The sequence below is a fragment of the Python bivittatus genome, unplaced genomic scaffold, assembly GCF_059951505.1.
Source record: "Python bivittatus isolate LINGU-HERP-01145 unplaced genomic scaffold, Pbiv_v1 ctg000020_np1212, whole genome shotgun sequence".
Classification (NCBI taxonomy): Eukaryota; Metazoa; Chordata; class Lepidosauria; order Squamata; family Pythonidae; genus Python; species Python bivittatus.
Window position 1 is genome coordinate 81256112 of NW_028277030.1, and position 14444 is coordinate 81270555.

The 14444-nt window shown below is 40.2% G+C and overlaps 1 protein-coding gene across 3 annotated transcripts in view; it reads left to right on the forward strand.

Moving 5' to 3' along the window:
• FNDC1 (fibronectin type III domain containing 1) overlaps positions 1-12066 on the forward strand; it is an 88621-nt gene extending 76555 nt beyond the window's left edge. For all 3 annotated transcript variants that reach the window (XM_088142634.1, XM_088142638.1, XM_088142641.1), the window contains exons 18-20: positions 3486-3647; positions 5139-5261; positions 7510-12066. In XM_088142634.1, coding sequence (XP_087998760.1) covers positions 3486-3647; positions 5139-5261; positions 7510-7625 — 401 coding nt within the window. In that variant the 3' untranslated portion in view covers positions 7626-12066. The remainder of the gene's footprint in view (positions 1-3485; positions 3648-5138; positions 5262-7509) is intronic.
• Positions 12067-14444: the final 2378 nt, after the last annotated feature.

Genomic DNA, 14444 nt, shown 5'->3' on the forward strand with positions numbered 1-14444 from the left:
TGGATGTGCTCTGCTAGCCTTCTGCCTGTCTGTCCTACATAGTGGTTGTTACAGTCCGTACACTGTATGTTGTAGATGACTCCTGTTTTTTTCTTCTTGGGCTACTGGGTCTTTTGGTTTACTCCAAAGATACTTTGGAGTGATTTTGTTGGTTTGTGTGCTACAGAGATGCCATGTGGTTATAATAGTCTGTTGGTAGTTTCTGAGACGTTTCTGATCCCATGGGTGTGCCTCTGATTTGTTAGTATATTTGTCCATCAAACTGAAGATAGGTAGTGAGGCAGAGGTTGATAAGGTCCATGATTCTGGGTATTTTGATCTGGGTGTATTTGGTTAGGTTGGGTGTGTTGTGTAGTACTGCTGATATGGATTCTTTTGCTAGTTCTGGGTGTATGGACGTAAAGAGTGCTGTGGCATCAAAGAGGCCATAATTTCATCTTTATCTATGTGTACATCTTTGTACATAGTTGTCATGAAGATAAAGGGAGGGAGGAGGGAAGCACATTCAGAGTTGCAAGATTCTGTTACTATAACTTTATAATAAAGTAGTATTAGCATTCATAACTCTGGTATCCTATTCTGGTCTACCTTGAACACTGGATAGGTTGCTGGGAATTGCACACTACGGCCATTATGTCTTGTGTTGCAGGACAGACTGGACACTTGGCTTCATCAGAGGCATCTGTTTACCTAATCCCTAATGGAAGCTTTTCATAATGCTTTTGGAAGAGCACTAGGCCTGTATTTAAAATTTGGACGACAGTTCTCTTGAGCTGGGGCTAGTCCTGTGCTTATAGAAGGTTGATTTAAATTGGGAAAGAGAGTTGGTTTCTCCCAGCTGCAAATTCCTAGTTCTGTTTCCATGAGGTCCATTACAGGTCTTCCACTGCTGCTGTGGCCAAGGGGTTTTGCATAGACATACATTTTACTGTTTTTATTAAGGGGAGGGGAGACACCATTTTGCCAACTGTAGTTTGGCAGTTGGTGCCAGCCACAAAGTCAGAACTGTATTACTTGTCACTCACTGACAGCATTGCCATTCTCTTGCAACGCTAGTCAAAGATGCAGCTATCTCATTATCGCGTCCTCCCACTTCACCCTTTACCCCTCTTTGTGCCTCTCATCTGAGCTAGTTTTGAACATGGGCTTGGTACCCCTGCAGAGAAGCGCTAGACCATATTCAGAAATAGCTTGATTGAGGGGTTGTAAACAGAGGAGGAGCTATGTTGAGCAGGAGCACTGGACACCCTCTCCCACTTTACCCCAGTCAACCCCTCTGTATCAAATCAGGCAACTTGAGAGGTGATTAAACCTTCTAAGCATCCACCTTTACCTGCATGAGCTTAATCTCACATTAGGGAGAATCACTGAGGATTATTTTTGTGCTGGTTGATGGAAGAGGGAACAAAGCTGAGGGAATCCCATGCTTAATTTGGCCCACAGTAGATGAGTAAGGACAGCCCAAATATTAAAATTAAATTAAACAAAAGGGTCAGCATACTTTTTCTTGAGAGCCGGTTTGATGTAGTGGTTAAGGCGTCAGGCTAGAAACTAGGAGACCGTGAGTTCTAGTCCCACCTAGGTACAAAGCCAGCTGAGTGACCTTGGCCCAGTCACTTTCTCTCAACCCTAGGAAGGAGGCAATGGCAAACCATTTCTGAAAAACCTTGCCAAGAAAACTGCAAGAATTTGTCTAGGCAGTCTCTGAGGATTGGACATGATTGAACAAATTAAAAAAAAAACTTTTCCTAAAAGGACTGGTGGATAGCACTTTAATGGGGCCATCTGCAAGAGACCTACACTTTAATTCAGTTTATTATAATTAAATTAGATTAATTAAAATTTAAGTACCATCAGTATAACTGCTCTCTATACAATTACAGCAGTCATTTTTGCTTTCTGTCACATTAAAAGTTCCAATATGGCATCAAAATTTGAAGGAGTGGCCAAAATTTGAAGGACCTCATCAGCTCTTGGAGTAGAGGAAGAGTAGAACTCTGTCAAGTTTTAGCTGGTTAGTAAACAGTATTTCAGGTTCGTGACTTTTGTGTGTTTGTCATAGTTGTAGAATTGATTTAGAATATTTCAATGCATCTTTCCTTATACAGTTCAGGACAACTTAATGTCTGCTTAGATTATCTGCTTGATATTTAATACTTTTTTAGCACAATGTTGTTATACTGTGGATTAAAATTATGTTTTGGAATCAATTTGTTCCTGGGTTTTCATGTTTAATATTTAAAATGCAGAAAGTGCCAAATAACTTGCAAGCTGCTTTGAGTGTATAACAAAATCCATATGGTTGGCTTCACAACAGCAACTGTAGTGGAGTATGGTCGATTTCACTGGCACTCTTCATGGGAAACCACTCCACTGTTGACTAGCACAGGAATGTGGAGTGCTGTGATCCAGATTCATTGTATAGATCTCGTTCTCGTTCTCATTCTCTTTCTTTTTCTCTTTTCCTTTTTCCTTTTTCTCCTCCTTTTTCAAATAATATTGTGGCTGAAATGCTGGAAATCCTAGGATATGTGACTAGCTTGATATATTAGTTTCAGTCAGAGCTCAATGGGCTTATCTTTTCATGTTATTCCTCATTTTATGTGTGTTTACGGGATTATGGCTTTTTTTCAAGTTCAAAAGAATCTATTAAAGAAAAGATAAAATATTCCTGTGGGGTTTTTTTCCTCTGCTTTTAAAAAATATGCTCCTAATGCCATGGAATAGCTGCCCCCAGTGTAAGAGAGCAGAGAATATAGGGAAATTTCATGGTTTAGAAGCAAAGGCAATTGTAGGCAAGCTCTTTTATGTGCTATCATATGTATCATCTGCTAGGCAGCCTTGTAAGTTAGTAAATTTGAAAGTTTTTAGTGCCTATTACCTGCATTGGTGCAGGCAGTGGTCTCCCCACACACATAGACTACCCTGTTCCTTAAGGCTGAGTAGGCAGATCTTTGGTGTCTTCTTTTGTACTTCAAAACTGTACTCATTAAAAATATTTGGAGAGTCCACTGGTGCTTAAGTTTATATGTCAGAGCGCACAGGATACAAGATCAGGATGGTTAATTTCAAAAAGAAAGATAGATAATTCTGATAACCCTTTGGGGCATATTGTAGGCTACTAGATTTGTCATGGATGTTGAATGCACAATGAAGCAGTTTTCTGATCCATGATGCCTAGACTGTAGTTTGCTATGTCACCATTCAGATTTCTTTCAGACATTTTGCAGTGGTATGGAGAGCCATCATGAAGGAAGCAAAAGGCTTCCTCAGCGTTTAGTAATCTTCTTCCACTCACAAAACATGAGGCAGTCTATAATGAGCTCCAGATCCAAGTAGATCTGTTTTAATAGATCATGTACTGGTCTGGCCAAGTAGTAATATTTAATAATCAAAAGTGCTTTGTTAAGTTATTGTAGTTTAATGTTAACATATTTGATAGTCAAACCTTTAAGTGCTTTTGTTTTTCTAATCTTGTTTTGTAGGTGGTGAACCCATCTGGATCCCATTCACTTTTAAATACGATCCCACATACTCAGAATGCAGTGGCAAGCAATATGTGAAACGGACATGGTACAGGAAATTTGTAGGTGTTGTTCTTTGTAATTCATTGAGATACAAGATTTACCTCAGCGATGACCTGAGAGGTATGTATTTGGGTCATCTGGCAGTGCTGGGATAAGATACAGTAAAGCCTTGCATCAAAAATAAATTTGATTACCTTGTGTGATTATAATGCATCCAGGCTATTGGCTGGCCTACAGTACATAGATCAGCCTTTCCCCCCCATTTCTTTTAATCCTGTCCAAGATATATACTGGAAGCACTTTGGCTAGTTTACTAGTCAGTTTTCAAAGTTTGATATTATTGTTTGGGGTAAGCTGAAATTCCATTATTTGAGTTCTCCATGTGCTTTCAAGTGAGTGAGATGCAGCAGGAAGAAAAGAAGCCATATTTTGTAGTGGAGTACCTACCTACCATGAGCTAGTGATGACTGCAGATTTTCCTCTTTCTTGTTAAAATTTTGGTTTGGGTGCCACTGCAAGGAGTAGCAAGCCTGTGACTTCTTGATGGCCTAGTAGGCTATGGTGTCATACCATAATGTTCACTTTAAACAGTGCTATGTCCTAGGTACTATCATTCAAGACGATTAGATTGATAGTTCACCACACAGTATAAAATGTCAGTTCAGTCTCAATCATTTCAGCTAAATTCACCACAATTTTGGAAATTTGGAGATTTCTCATTTCCTCACATCCTTGAGAATCTGAGAAATACTATTTCATTTTCAGCCAGTGCGTAATGAGGTAATGTTTTAACTCAGATCTAAATGGAATCAGTCCCACCTTTTTAAAAAGAAATATTCCATAGCAGAACCAGATCAAGAAGCAACAATCATGTCTTAATTTTTAAATTGTGATTGAAAATATTTTAAATGTGTTATTTTAATCCATGTCTTAAACATTGACACAAATTTTAAATGTGTTATTTTTAGGGAAAAAATGCTTAAAATAGTATGTGTGCACACCAAATGTAATTTGTTTAAAAGAATATCAGAGTAGAAATAGAGTGAAATGGACTTAAGGGTTTAAACATGAAAAACAAAACAAAACACAGCCTGGAAATAAACTCATTTGCTAATTGTAATGCTCAGACTCAGTTCAGTTTCCCAAGCCTATTTCAGTGTGGGGGGTGTTTCTGCACACATTCATGTACGGATGTGTGTACCAGGGATGTATTTTCTGTGGAATAAGAATAGTGCTACCTCATTTTAATGCAAGTTCTTAATTATATATATGCTAATTGCACCTAATGCAATGAAAAAAGGTAAGCACAACACAGAAAGACTGCTACCAGCCCAGTGGCAAACGTGCCACTTGAAGACAAGAGAGCTTTAAGTGTGGTTCTCAGCCAACTACTTTTGACTGAATTCAGGAATGCTGGCAAGGACCACTGGTTCCTTTCTGTACTGTGCCAATGGATTCTTTCACCATAATGCTCCTATTATTGCAGAAATGCATAAATATAATAAGTAAGCTACTACCAAGGAAGGGACAGAAGATTCTTCTCCCTAGAACTGTACTCTTGGCTGCAGTGAAGTCGTTGTAAGTGCTTCTCACGTATGTCACTTTTTCCAGATACATTTTACAGCATTGGGGATAGCTGGGGAAGAGGAGAAGATCACTGTCAGTTTGTGGATTCCCACTTGGATGGACGAACAGGACCACAGTCCTATGTGGAAGCTCTCCCTCCTATTCAAGGTAGATATAAACACTGTATTAATTTGATGAGGTCCTGGAGATTTACATTGCATGCCAGTTGTAAAATGAAGGCATCTTATGTCCAGTTCTTCAAAACCTATGATTTTGTAATAAAGTTGGACCTTCTGTTCCCAGCTCTCCCAAAGCATCAGCAAATGTGTCCAGGCAGTTCAGTATTTTAAGCCCTCAATGTGGTGCTCCCCAAATCTATTGGAATTCCAACTCCCAGCCAGCATCAGAATTAGAGATGGAGCACATTTGCAAAATATCACACTGAGGGAGGTTATGGCAAATTATTTCATTTTCGATTTTTTTTTTCAGTATGGGCAGTGACTGGGAGAGTTTTTAGAACCCTTAGCATTTTAGCACATAAAAGGAAATACTTTATCACCAAAAGCCTAGGATCATGCTGTGCTTTGCTTTCTATGCAAGCGTGATGTGCCTGACTATGGAGAAGAAACACAGAATGCCCTGAAATAACAGACTTAGCACAGAAGTCAGCATTTCAGGTAGCCCTCCATCTGTGTGGAAAGGAGTGCTGAGAGTCTCTTAATATTTTAAGCATTCCACTTCTTCCTACAAATAGGTTTGTCTCTGTCATTTGAAAATGGTTATCTTTAACTTGGTTCCTTTAATTTCTTAATTTCACCCTTTTTTTAATTGCTAGCACTGATATTTCTGCCTTCCCTGTTCTGTTCTTCCCAATGGTCACCTCTGATCAGTATGGCAGAGGCAGAGTACACCCCTGCAACTTTTTTCAGATTGCAGGGAAAATGCTATGATCTGCCAAATTGCTAGTTTAATTTGTGTTTACGTAGCAAGAGCTGTTCCTACATTAATTTTTTTTTTTTTATCTGCGCTCAGTCGTTACCGACTCTGCAGTGACTGCTTGGACAAGTCCTTGCAGTTTTCAAGGCAATTGTTTTCAGAAGTGGTTTGCCAGAGCCTCCTTCCTAGAGCAGAGCCCAGCTGGCGAGCGCAGGAGGCGGGGTTTCCGTTGCTTCGCGCCCTTTTCAGGTGTGCGGGGTTTTTTGCGCTTACCGGCAACTGCTCCCGACTCCTTTTTTGCAAGGCGCCGCCAGCATTTTTCCTCCCACCAGAGTGAGAGTACCCATTTATCTACTCACGTGAGTTTTTGAACTGTTGGGTTTACAGGAACTGGGGAGGAAACAGGAGCTCACCCTGCTAACGCGAAGGCTGGACTCGAACCGCTGAAGCGTCGACCATTTCTGGCCGGCAACTTTCAGCGTCATTAAGCCACTGCACCACCACGTCCTCCCTCCTACATTAATAGAAAAGACATAAAAGTGTTATTACACTAGTACATTAGAACAGGGCGCAGTTGTCCCTCTGCCTATTACAATTCATTCGGAACGAGTCCCACTAACATGTGAAATGGCGAGCTGTGTATTACGTGGTAGATAATGTTTCTGTCTGCTCAGACTGGCTTATATCACAGTGGGTTGCTCTAATTCTCCCAATGACCCTGTGAGATAAGCTAGGCCCAGACGGTGCCTTGGATCACAGCCGGTCAGTGACCTCAAGCAATTTTCAGAATGGAAATTTGGTTATGCAACATATTTCTCTGGCCCTGGTCTAGAATTATAGGAGATCCGTGTGGCAGATTGGTAAGATCTATCTGACTGCAACGGCTTTCTTTCAGATTTCTTTCAGATTCAAGGTAAAAGGCGCCAATTCTTGCAGCAGCCAACACAGGAAGCCCAACTAAGGAGTAATGAGTGAAACAACTCTTGTGAGTGGGAAAGTTAAATTAGGCTGGTATAATGCCTCCACCCCACTCCCATTTGTTTCAGGAAGGGGCTTTTAATCAATAGTAAAACAGAAAATCTGTAGCATGGAAAGAGAGGTGACTGAAGATGCAAGTGAAGCACAGAGCTATTGTTGACAGAGGCCATGCAGCAAAGAAGAAGAGGAAGAAGAAGAGCTGGTGGTCTGTGCCAATAAGAGAGTTCATGAGAAGAATTACAGGCCAAGAGACTGTAATTCCCTTCTATTGCAAATCTGTGTACTGCAGAGCGGAAAGAATTGTATTTAAGCTGCTTCTAGGACAGGCTAAGTTACATGCCATAAGTAATAACACAAGGAAATAATTGGGCATTTCTGAAGAATGCCCAACTAGCAGTGTTCTCTCTCTCTCCTTTTCCTCCATCTCCATTTCCTTTACAGTAATTAGATCCATCCCTTTGCTACTCTTAAGGAACTAACTTTGATATTTTGGCTCCTACAGGTTATTATCGCCAATATCGACAAGAGCCTGTATCATTTGGACGCATTGGATATATGACACCCTATTACTATGTGGGCTGGTATGAGTGTGGTGTACCAATTCCAGGGAAGTGGTAGCTGTGCTGTGGTCTTCTGCAGATCTCAGCCACAACTTTTAAATAACTGCCTTTGAAGGACTTGGAGCAGCTGGTTTCGGGAATGAAAGAAAACAAAAATCCCCCAAAGGAAGAAACAAGAGAAGCTCACTGGAACTCAGTGCTTTTGTTATCCTAAGTCTATGGTGCTGCTTGGTTATTCTGCTTCAGGACATATACAGGATAAATTTTGGGTTGTCCTGCCTTCTTCTCCTTGGTTTTAATAGGCCTGGAAATGTAACGGAAATGAGCACTTATCTATGCTCGGTGAAGCCTAATATATTTGATTAACCACACAGAAAAATGGAATTGTGATATATCTTGCAAGAAAACGACTTAAGCATGCTATGCTTGCATTATGGAATGTTAACCAGTTTCCACTGCTATTAATAGAGTTCTTTGTTGTTATCCATTGGCGGTTGTGAGCTTCAGAATGTTGCCTCACAGCCGCACTATGTTACAAAGCACCCATGAAAACCAAATGGAAGTGTTGCTCAAAGGTTCTTCCGGGGGTTTGCACGTTGCTGAACAAAATACCAGGTCACTATGTCAGTTCAGCTGGCACAAACAATGAACAACCAGTACTGTATGGTTGCAGAAATACGTTTTAAAACTGAGATTTTTTAAAAAAGAATTTAGATAAATATGTTTATGGGTTGATGTTTATGTAAAAGGTGCTATTCATAACAAGTCTTCTAAAATAATTATTCTGTGAAAAAATACTATGCACAATACATTAATCGTATAATGACCCAGGCTTTTCTTCTTGTGGGTAGTGTTGAACTCTAATGAAATAGAAAATAAAGTAGAAAAACAAATAGAAAAAATAGAAAACTTCAGCATCACGCTCTCAGCATGGCATGTTTCAACAACAGTGAATTATTTGGTCCATATCCTAATGTGGCTGAGATGCCAACATTGGTACAAATCTAACCAGGTGTGCCTTAAAGGTATGTCAGATGCTCTTTAGACCTTTACGGTCTAAATCACAAACTTATTTAAATGGAATAGAAAGAGACTTTTATCTCAGTGAAACCAAAGATTGCTTAAGCTGCCATATTATGTACGTTTGCACAAAAGAAGACTACACAAAATCATAATGTCAGAAGGGTTGAAGAGTTAATCCTACCTCTCTCTCCCCTTGCCCACGGGCTCCAGTTCTACCCTCCCTTCTATGGTGTTTATTTTTAAAGTACATATTAAATGCAATATAACATTTAATATCACAACTGGTACACCCTACCCCCAGGCTACACATTTGCTTAAATTTGAAAATTTAGATAGATTAGATTAGATTAGAAAATTTAGATAAATTATCCCTTTAGTTGTTGAAACCCCTTTAGTCTTTTTCAGACACATATTTATTTAGGCTAAAAATCAAACTGTGAGGATTAATTCCATGAACCTGGTGGATTTGAGGCTTATTTTTCAGGGGGAACAGTACCAACTTACTTTTGAAGAGATTAAAGTTTCAAAATCAGTTCACAATATTGCTTGCAGGTCAGATGCTTCAAAAGAAAAAAAATATGAGAGAGATCCAAACATAGCTTGAGTCACTTAAATATCTCAGATTTCTTTCAGAAGTAAAGCCCCTCACCCAACTATTTAGCATATAGGCATATCCAGGACTTATTTTCACATTTTAGTTTATGTTGTTAATATCCTAATTCCATTAATATGGCAATGCATTATTTGTTCTTTAAGTAGAGGTATTTTGCAGTTGTCCAATACACATGTGAAACCAAGCTGCCTATGTCACATCCTTCCTGCATGACCAAAATGTTAAAAATAATGGGGTAGCCTCTGCTCAGATGAACCCTATTAACAAACAGAATTCTCAGGTGTGCTTAAAAAGGAGAGGATTCTGTTACAGCTGGATAGATACTAAATTGGTATTTAAATGTTGATTTCTCTTTCCAACTTATTCTGTAGCTTTTATTTGAGTAGACTGATAATGGCTCGCTTATTTAGAGAGAGACCTTCCAACCTAGCTGGATGACACTGTCTTCCTTCCCTGCAACAACCCTTCCTCTCCATTTAACGTGGGAACTCTAGATAGAAAGTATAATTTTCTTACATTGCACACTATCCCCGCTGGTCACTTACAGTCATTCAACATCATGCCAAAATTACAGTCGTGAGGACAGACTTTACATCTCTGTAGCATTAGCTGGGTAACACTCTATGAAGTTACAAGTAATCAGTAGGAAATGGTTAAAGTGGGCACACCTTTCTGTACTAAATAATATGTTCTGATACCACTTTATTGAGTAGTGTCTCTCCATTAAAAGCCAAAATTGTTGGTAAATAACAAGGCAACTGAAAAACAACGTGAAGAGCACTGATTCTTGATTTTAAGCCAAACTTCTTCCAAAATAAAGAATAAAGAATTGGGAGCAACCACAGAGTTGGGTGCAAGTAGCCAATCTGCAAAGTGTGGTCAAACTGGAGTTCTCCAGGTTACCACTTCTATGAGCCCCATTTGGTATTGCCAATGGACGAATATGGCTAATGTATGAAAGCACTGGAAGGCACCATTGTTTATCATTATTTTTGGTTTATGCCCATACTTTATGTATTGGATTATATTCTTCACTTATCTCCATTAAAACCAGCATTGCATATCCCAGATGGTGTTTCCTGTACCAATGCAGTATGTTTCTAGAAAAAGATAGTTGAGAACTTGTAAATGTAAACATTAGGCCTGGCACCAACATGCAACACTCTGATACAGCAGCTCAAGCCTTACAGAGCCTTGGCATCACTGATATGCCTTATTACTGACCCATAGGATTAACCCTAACCTTAGCGCTCTGGGACATTGTGCAAAATGTAATGGCAGACAAATCCCTAACATAGGGCACTGATAAGTGTTTGCTGTACTTGATGTGGTTGCCAGGTATGTTTTCATAGGCAGTCCTGTGGAAAGCAGGGCAAAGTGCATAATGATGTCTTGGATGACGTCATGGTGACTTGTAGCAGGAGCCTCTCTAGGAGATTTGCTAATGTAGGAACCCTTCTCCTCCAAAGCAGACTTTACTGACAGCTTGTCTAAGCCTGGAATTCTCTTTTTAGAACATAAATGTCGCATAACAACATTAACACTAATCCAACCATTCAACCATCCAACCAACAACAACCATTCGTGAGCTATCCCAAATAGGAACATCTGAGCTGTCTTCTTGAAAATCACTAGAAAGTTTAAGTCAGTGTTTTTTCAAACTTGACAACTTTTAAGATGTGTGGCTTGGGGAATTCTGGGAGTTGAAGTCCACACATCTTAAATTTGCCAAGTTAAATTTGAAAAACACTGGTTTAAGTGCTCCAACACATGAAACACTCATACAAAGTGCTTTCTGGCAGCCTCCACCAGAGAACTCTAATTGTAAAGCATTCTACAATTTCTAAGGCCCTACAGTCTTCACAGATAATCAACCAAGCTCGTTATTCTTCCAAGACAGACTGACTCAGGGGAGCCATCCTATTTAAGAACCTACACAAACACTTTACATTGAGTAATATTTTCCCAACATACGCGGACTGTGACCACTGCATCTGCTACTTTTGAAGTGTGGTATGAAACAAAAGGGTGGGAGCCCTGGGTGAAAGTACAGTAACAGTGGCCACAATGTAAGTTGTGGACTTAATAAGCAGCAATAAGGAAGAAGATCCTTCTCTATCACAACTGGTTTTTATTTCTTCCACCTTTTCTAGCAGCATCCTGGAATAACTTCACCATTTTTCTAGCCAAGAATTTTCCTGCTAACGTCCTGTATTTCATAGTGTAGATTTCAACTCACTAAATATATGCAGGCAGGAGGCTATTTATCTCAACTATCCCAACTTCCCAGTGTACTCTATAATAAAACAACTACTATAAAAAGTCCATTTTCAACTTCTGCTTTGACAGCAGCCTTTCTGGAAGATGTTGCCACAATTTATATATTACTAATGGAAATGACAATTTCCTTTCAGTTCAACTGTCATTCTGACTGTCTTCAGGACTCTCTGCGACCACACTCAGCAATATTTATTGCTTTCCTTCTCATCACATCTTTCTAAAGAGACCTGTGTGAAATCTGCCATTTAAGCTGATCCCTCTATTTTCATCGATAAGGATCGTTTGGTGACAGACTCAGCACTACAAGTTATCATTTTCCTTAGCTTGTTTGAAGTGCCAGTATTGCTTCTGACTGGGCTCTAAAATAAAACAACTTGCAAATATTTAGTCCTACAGTAATATTTTGTTGTTGTTGTTTAGTCGTTAAGTCGTGTCCGACTCTTCGTGACCCCATGAACCATATTGCGCCAGGCCTTCCTGTCCTTCACTGCCTCCCTGAGTTTGCTCAGTTTCATGCTCATTGCTTCAGTGATGCTATCTAACCATCTCATCCTCTGCCGTCCTCTTCTCCTTTTGCCTTCAATCTTTCCCAGCATCAGGGTCTTCTCCAAAGAGATCTCTCTTCGCATTAGGTGGCCAAAATATCTGAGCTTGAGCTTCATTATCGATCCTTCCAATGAGCAATCAGGGTTGATTTCCTTTAAGATTGACTGGTTTGACCTCCTAGCAGTCCAGGGGACTCTCAAGAGTCTTCTCCAGCACCACAGTTCAAAGGCATCAATTCTTCGGCGCTCGGCCTTTTTTATGGTCCAGCTCTCACAGCCATACATTACTACTGGAAAAACCATAGCTTTGACTATGCGGATCTTTGTCGGCAAGGTGACGTCTCTGCTTTTTAATATGCTATCTAGGCTTGCCATAGCTTTCCTCCCAAGGAGCAAGCGTCTTTTAATTTCATGGCTGCAGTCTCCGTCTGCGGTGATCTTGGAGCCCAAATAAATGAAGTCTGTTACTGCTTCCATTTCTACCCCTTCTATTTGCCAGGAATTGATGGGTCCAGATGCCATGATCTTAGTTTTTTTAATGTTGAGTTTCAAGCCAGCTTTTGCACTCTCCTCTTTCACCCTCATCAAGAGGCTCTTTAGTTCTTCTTCACTTTCTGCCATTAGGGTGGTATCGTCCGCATATCTGAGGTTGTTGATGATTCTCCCTGCAATCTTAATTCCGGCTTGTGATTCTTCCAGCCTGGCATTTCTCATGATGTACTCTGCATATAGGTTAAATAAGCAGGGTGACAGTATACAGCCTTGTCGTACACCTTTCCCTATTTTGAACCAATCAGTTGTTCCATGACCGGTTCTAACTGTTGCTTCTTGGCCCGCATACAGATTTCTCAGGAGACAGGTAAGGTGGTCTGGTATTCCCATCTCTTTAAGAATTTGCCACAGTTTGTTGTGATCCACACAATCAAAGGCTTTTGCATAGTCAATGAAGCAGAAGTAGATATTTTTCTGGAACTCTCGTGCTTTGATCCAGCGAATGTTGGCGATTTGATCTCTAGTTCCTCTGCCTCTTCGAAACCCAGCTTGTACATCCGGTAGTTCTCGGTTCATGTATTGCTGAAGCCTAGCTTGTAGGATTTTGAGCATAACCTTGCTAGCATGTGAAATGAGTGCAATTGTGCGATAGTTTGAGCATTCTTTGGCGTTGCCCTTCTTTGGAATTGGAACGTAAACTGACCTTTTCCAATCCCGTGGCCACTGTTGCGTTTTCCAAACTTGCTGGCATATTGAGTGCAGCACTTTAACACCATCATCTTTTAGTATTTTAAATAACTCAGCTGGAATACTGTCATCTCCACTAGCTTTGTTGTTAGCAATGCTTCCTAAGGCCCACTTGACTTCACTCTCTAGGATGTCTGGCTCAAGGTCAGTGATCACACCAGCGTGGACATCAGGGACATTAAGATCTTTCTTGTATAGTTCTTCTGTGTATTCTTGCCACCTCTTCTTAATCTCTTCTGCTTCTGTTAGGTCCCTGCCTTTTCTGTCCTTTATCATGCCCATCTTTGCACTAAACGTTCCTTTCATATCTCCAATTTTCTTGTAGAGATCTCTAGTCTTCCCCATTCTATTGTTTTCCTCAATTTCTTTGCATTGTTCATTTAAGAAGGCCTTCTTATCTCTCCTGGCTATTCTCTGGAAATCTGCATTCAGTTGCTTATATCTTTCCCTTTCACCCTTGCTTTTCGCATTCCTTCTTTCCACAGCTATTTGTAAAGCCTCATCAGACAGCCATTTTGCTTTCTTGCATTTCTTTTTCTTTGGGATGGTTTTAGTTGCTGCCTCCTGTACAATGTTACGGACCTCCGTCCATAGTTCTTCAGGCACTCTGTCTACAAAATCTAACCCTCTAAATCTATTCATCACCTTCACTGTGTACTCACAAGGAATATGATCTAAGTCATACCTGAGTGGTCTAGTGGTTTTCCCTACATTCTTCAATTTAAGCCTAAATTTTGCAGTAAGAAGCTCATGATCTGAGCCACAGTCAGCTCCTGGTCTTGTTTTTGCTGTCTGTATAGAGCTTCTCCATCTTTGGCTGCAAAGTATATAATCAATCTGGTTTCGGTATTGACCATCTGGTGATGTCCATGTGTAGAGTCGTCTCTTGTGTTGTTGGAAAAGAGTGTTTGCTATGACTAGCTTGTTCTCTTGACAGAACTCTATTAGCCTTTGCCCTGCTTCATTTTGTACTCCAAGGCCAAATTTGCCTGTTATTCCGATTACTCCTTGACTTCCTACTTTAGCATTCCAATCCCCTATGATGAAAAGGACATCTTTTTGGTGCTAGTTCTAGAAGGTGTTGTAGGTCTTCATAGAAGCGGTCAACTTCAGCTTCTTCAGCATCAGTGGTTGGGGCATAGACTTGGATGACTATAATATTGAATGGTTTGCCTTG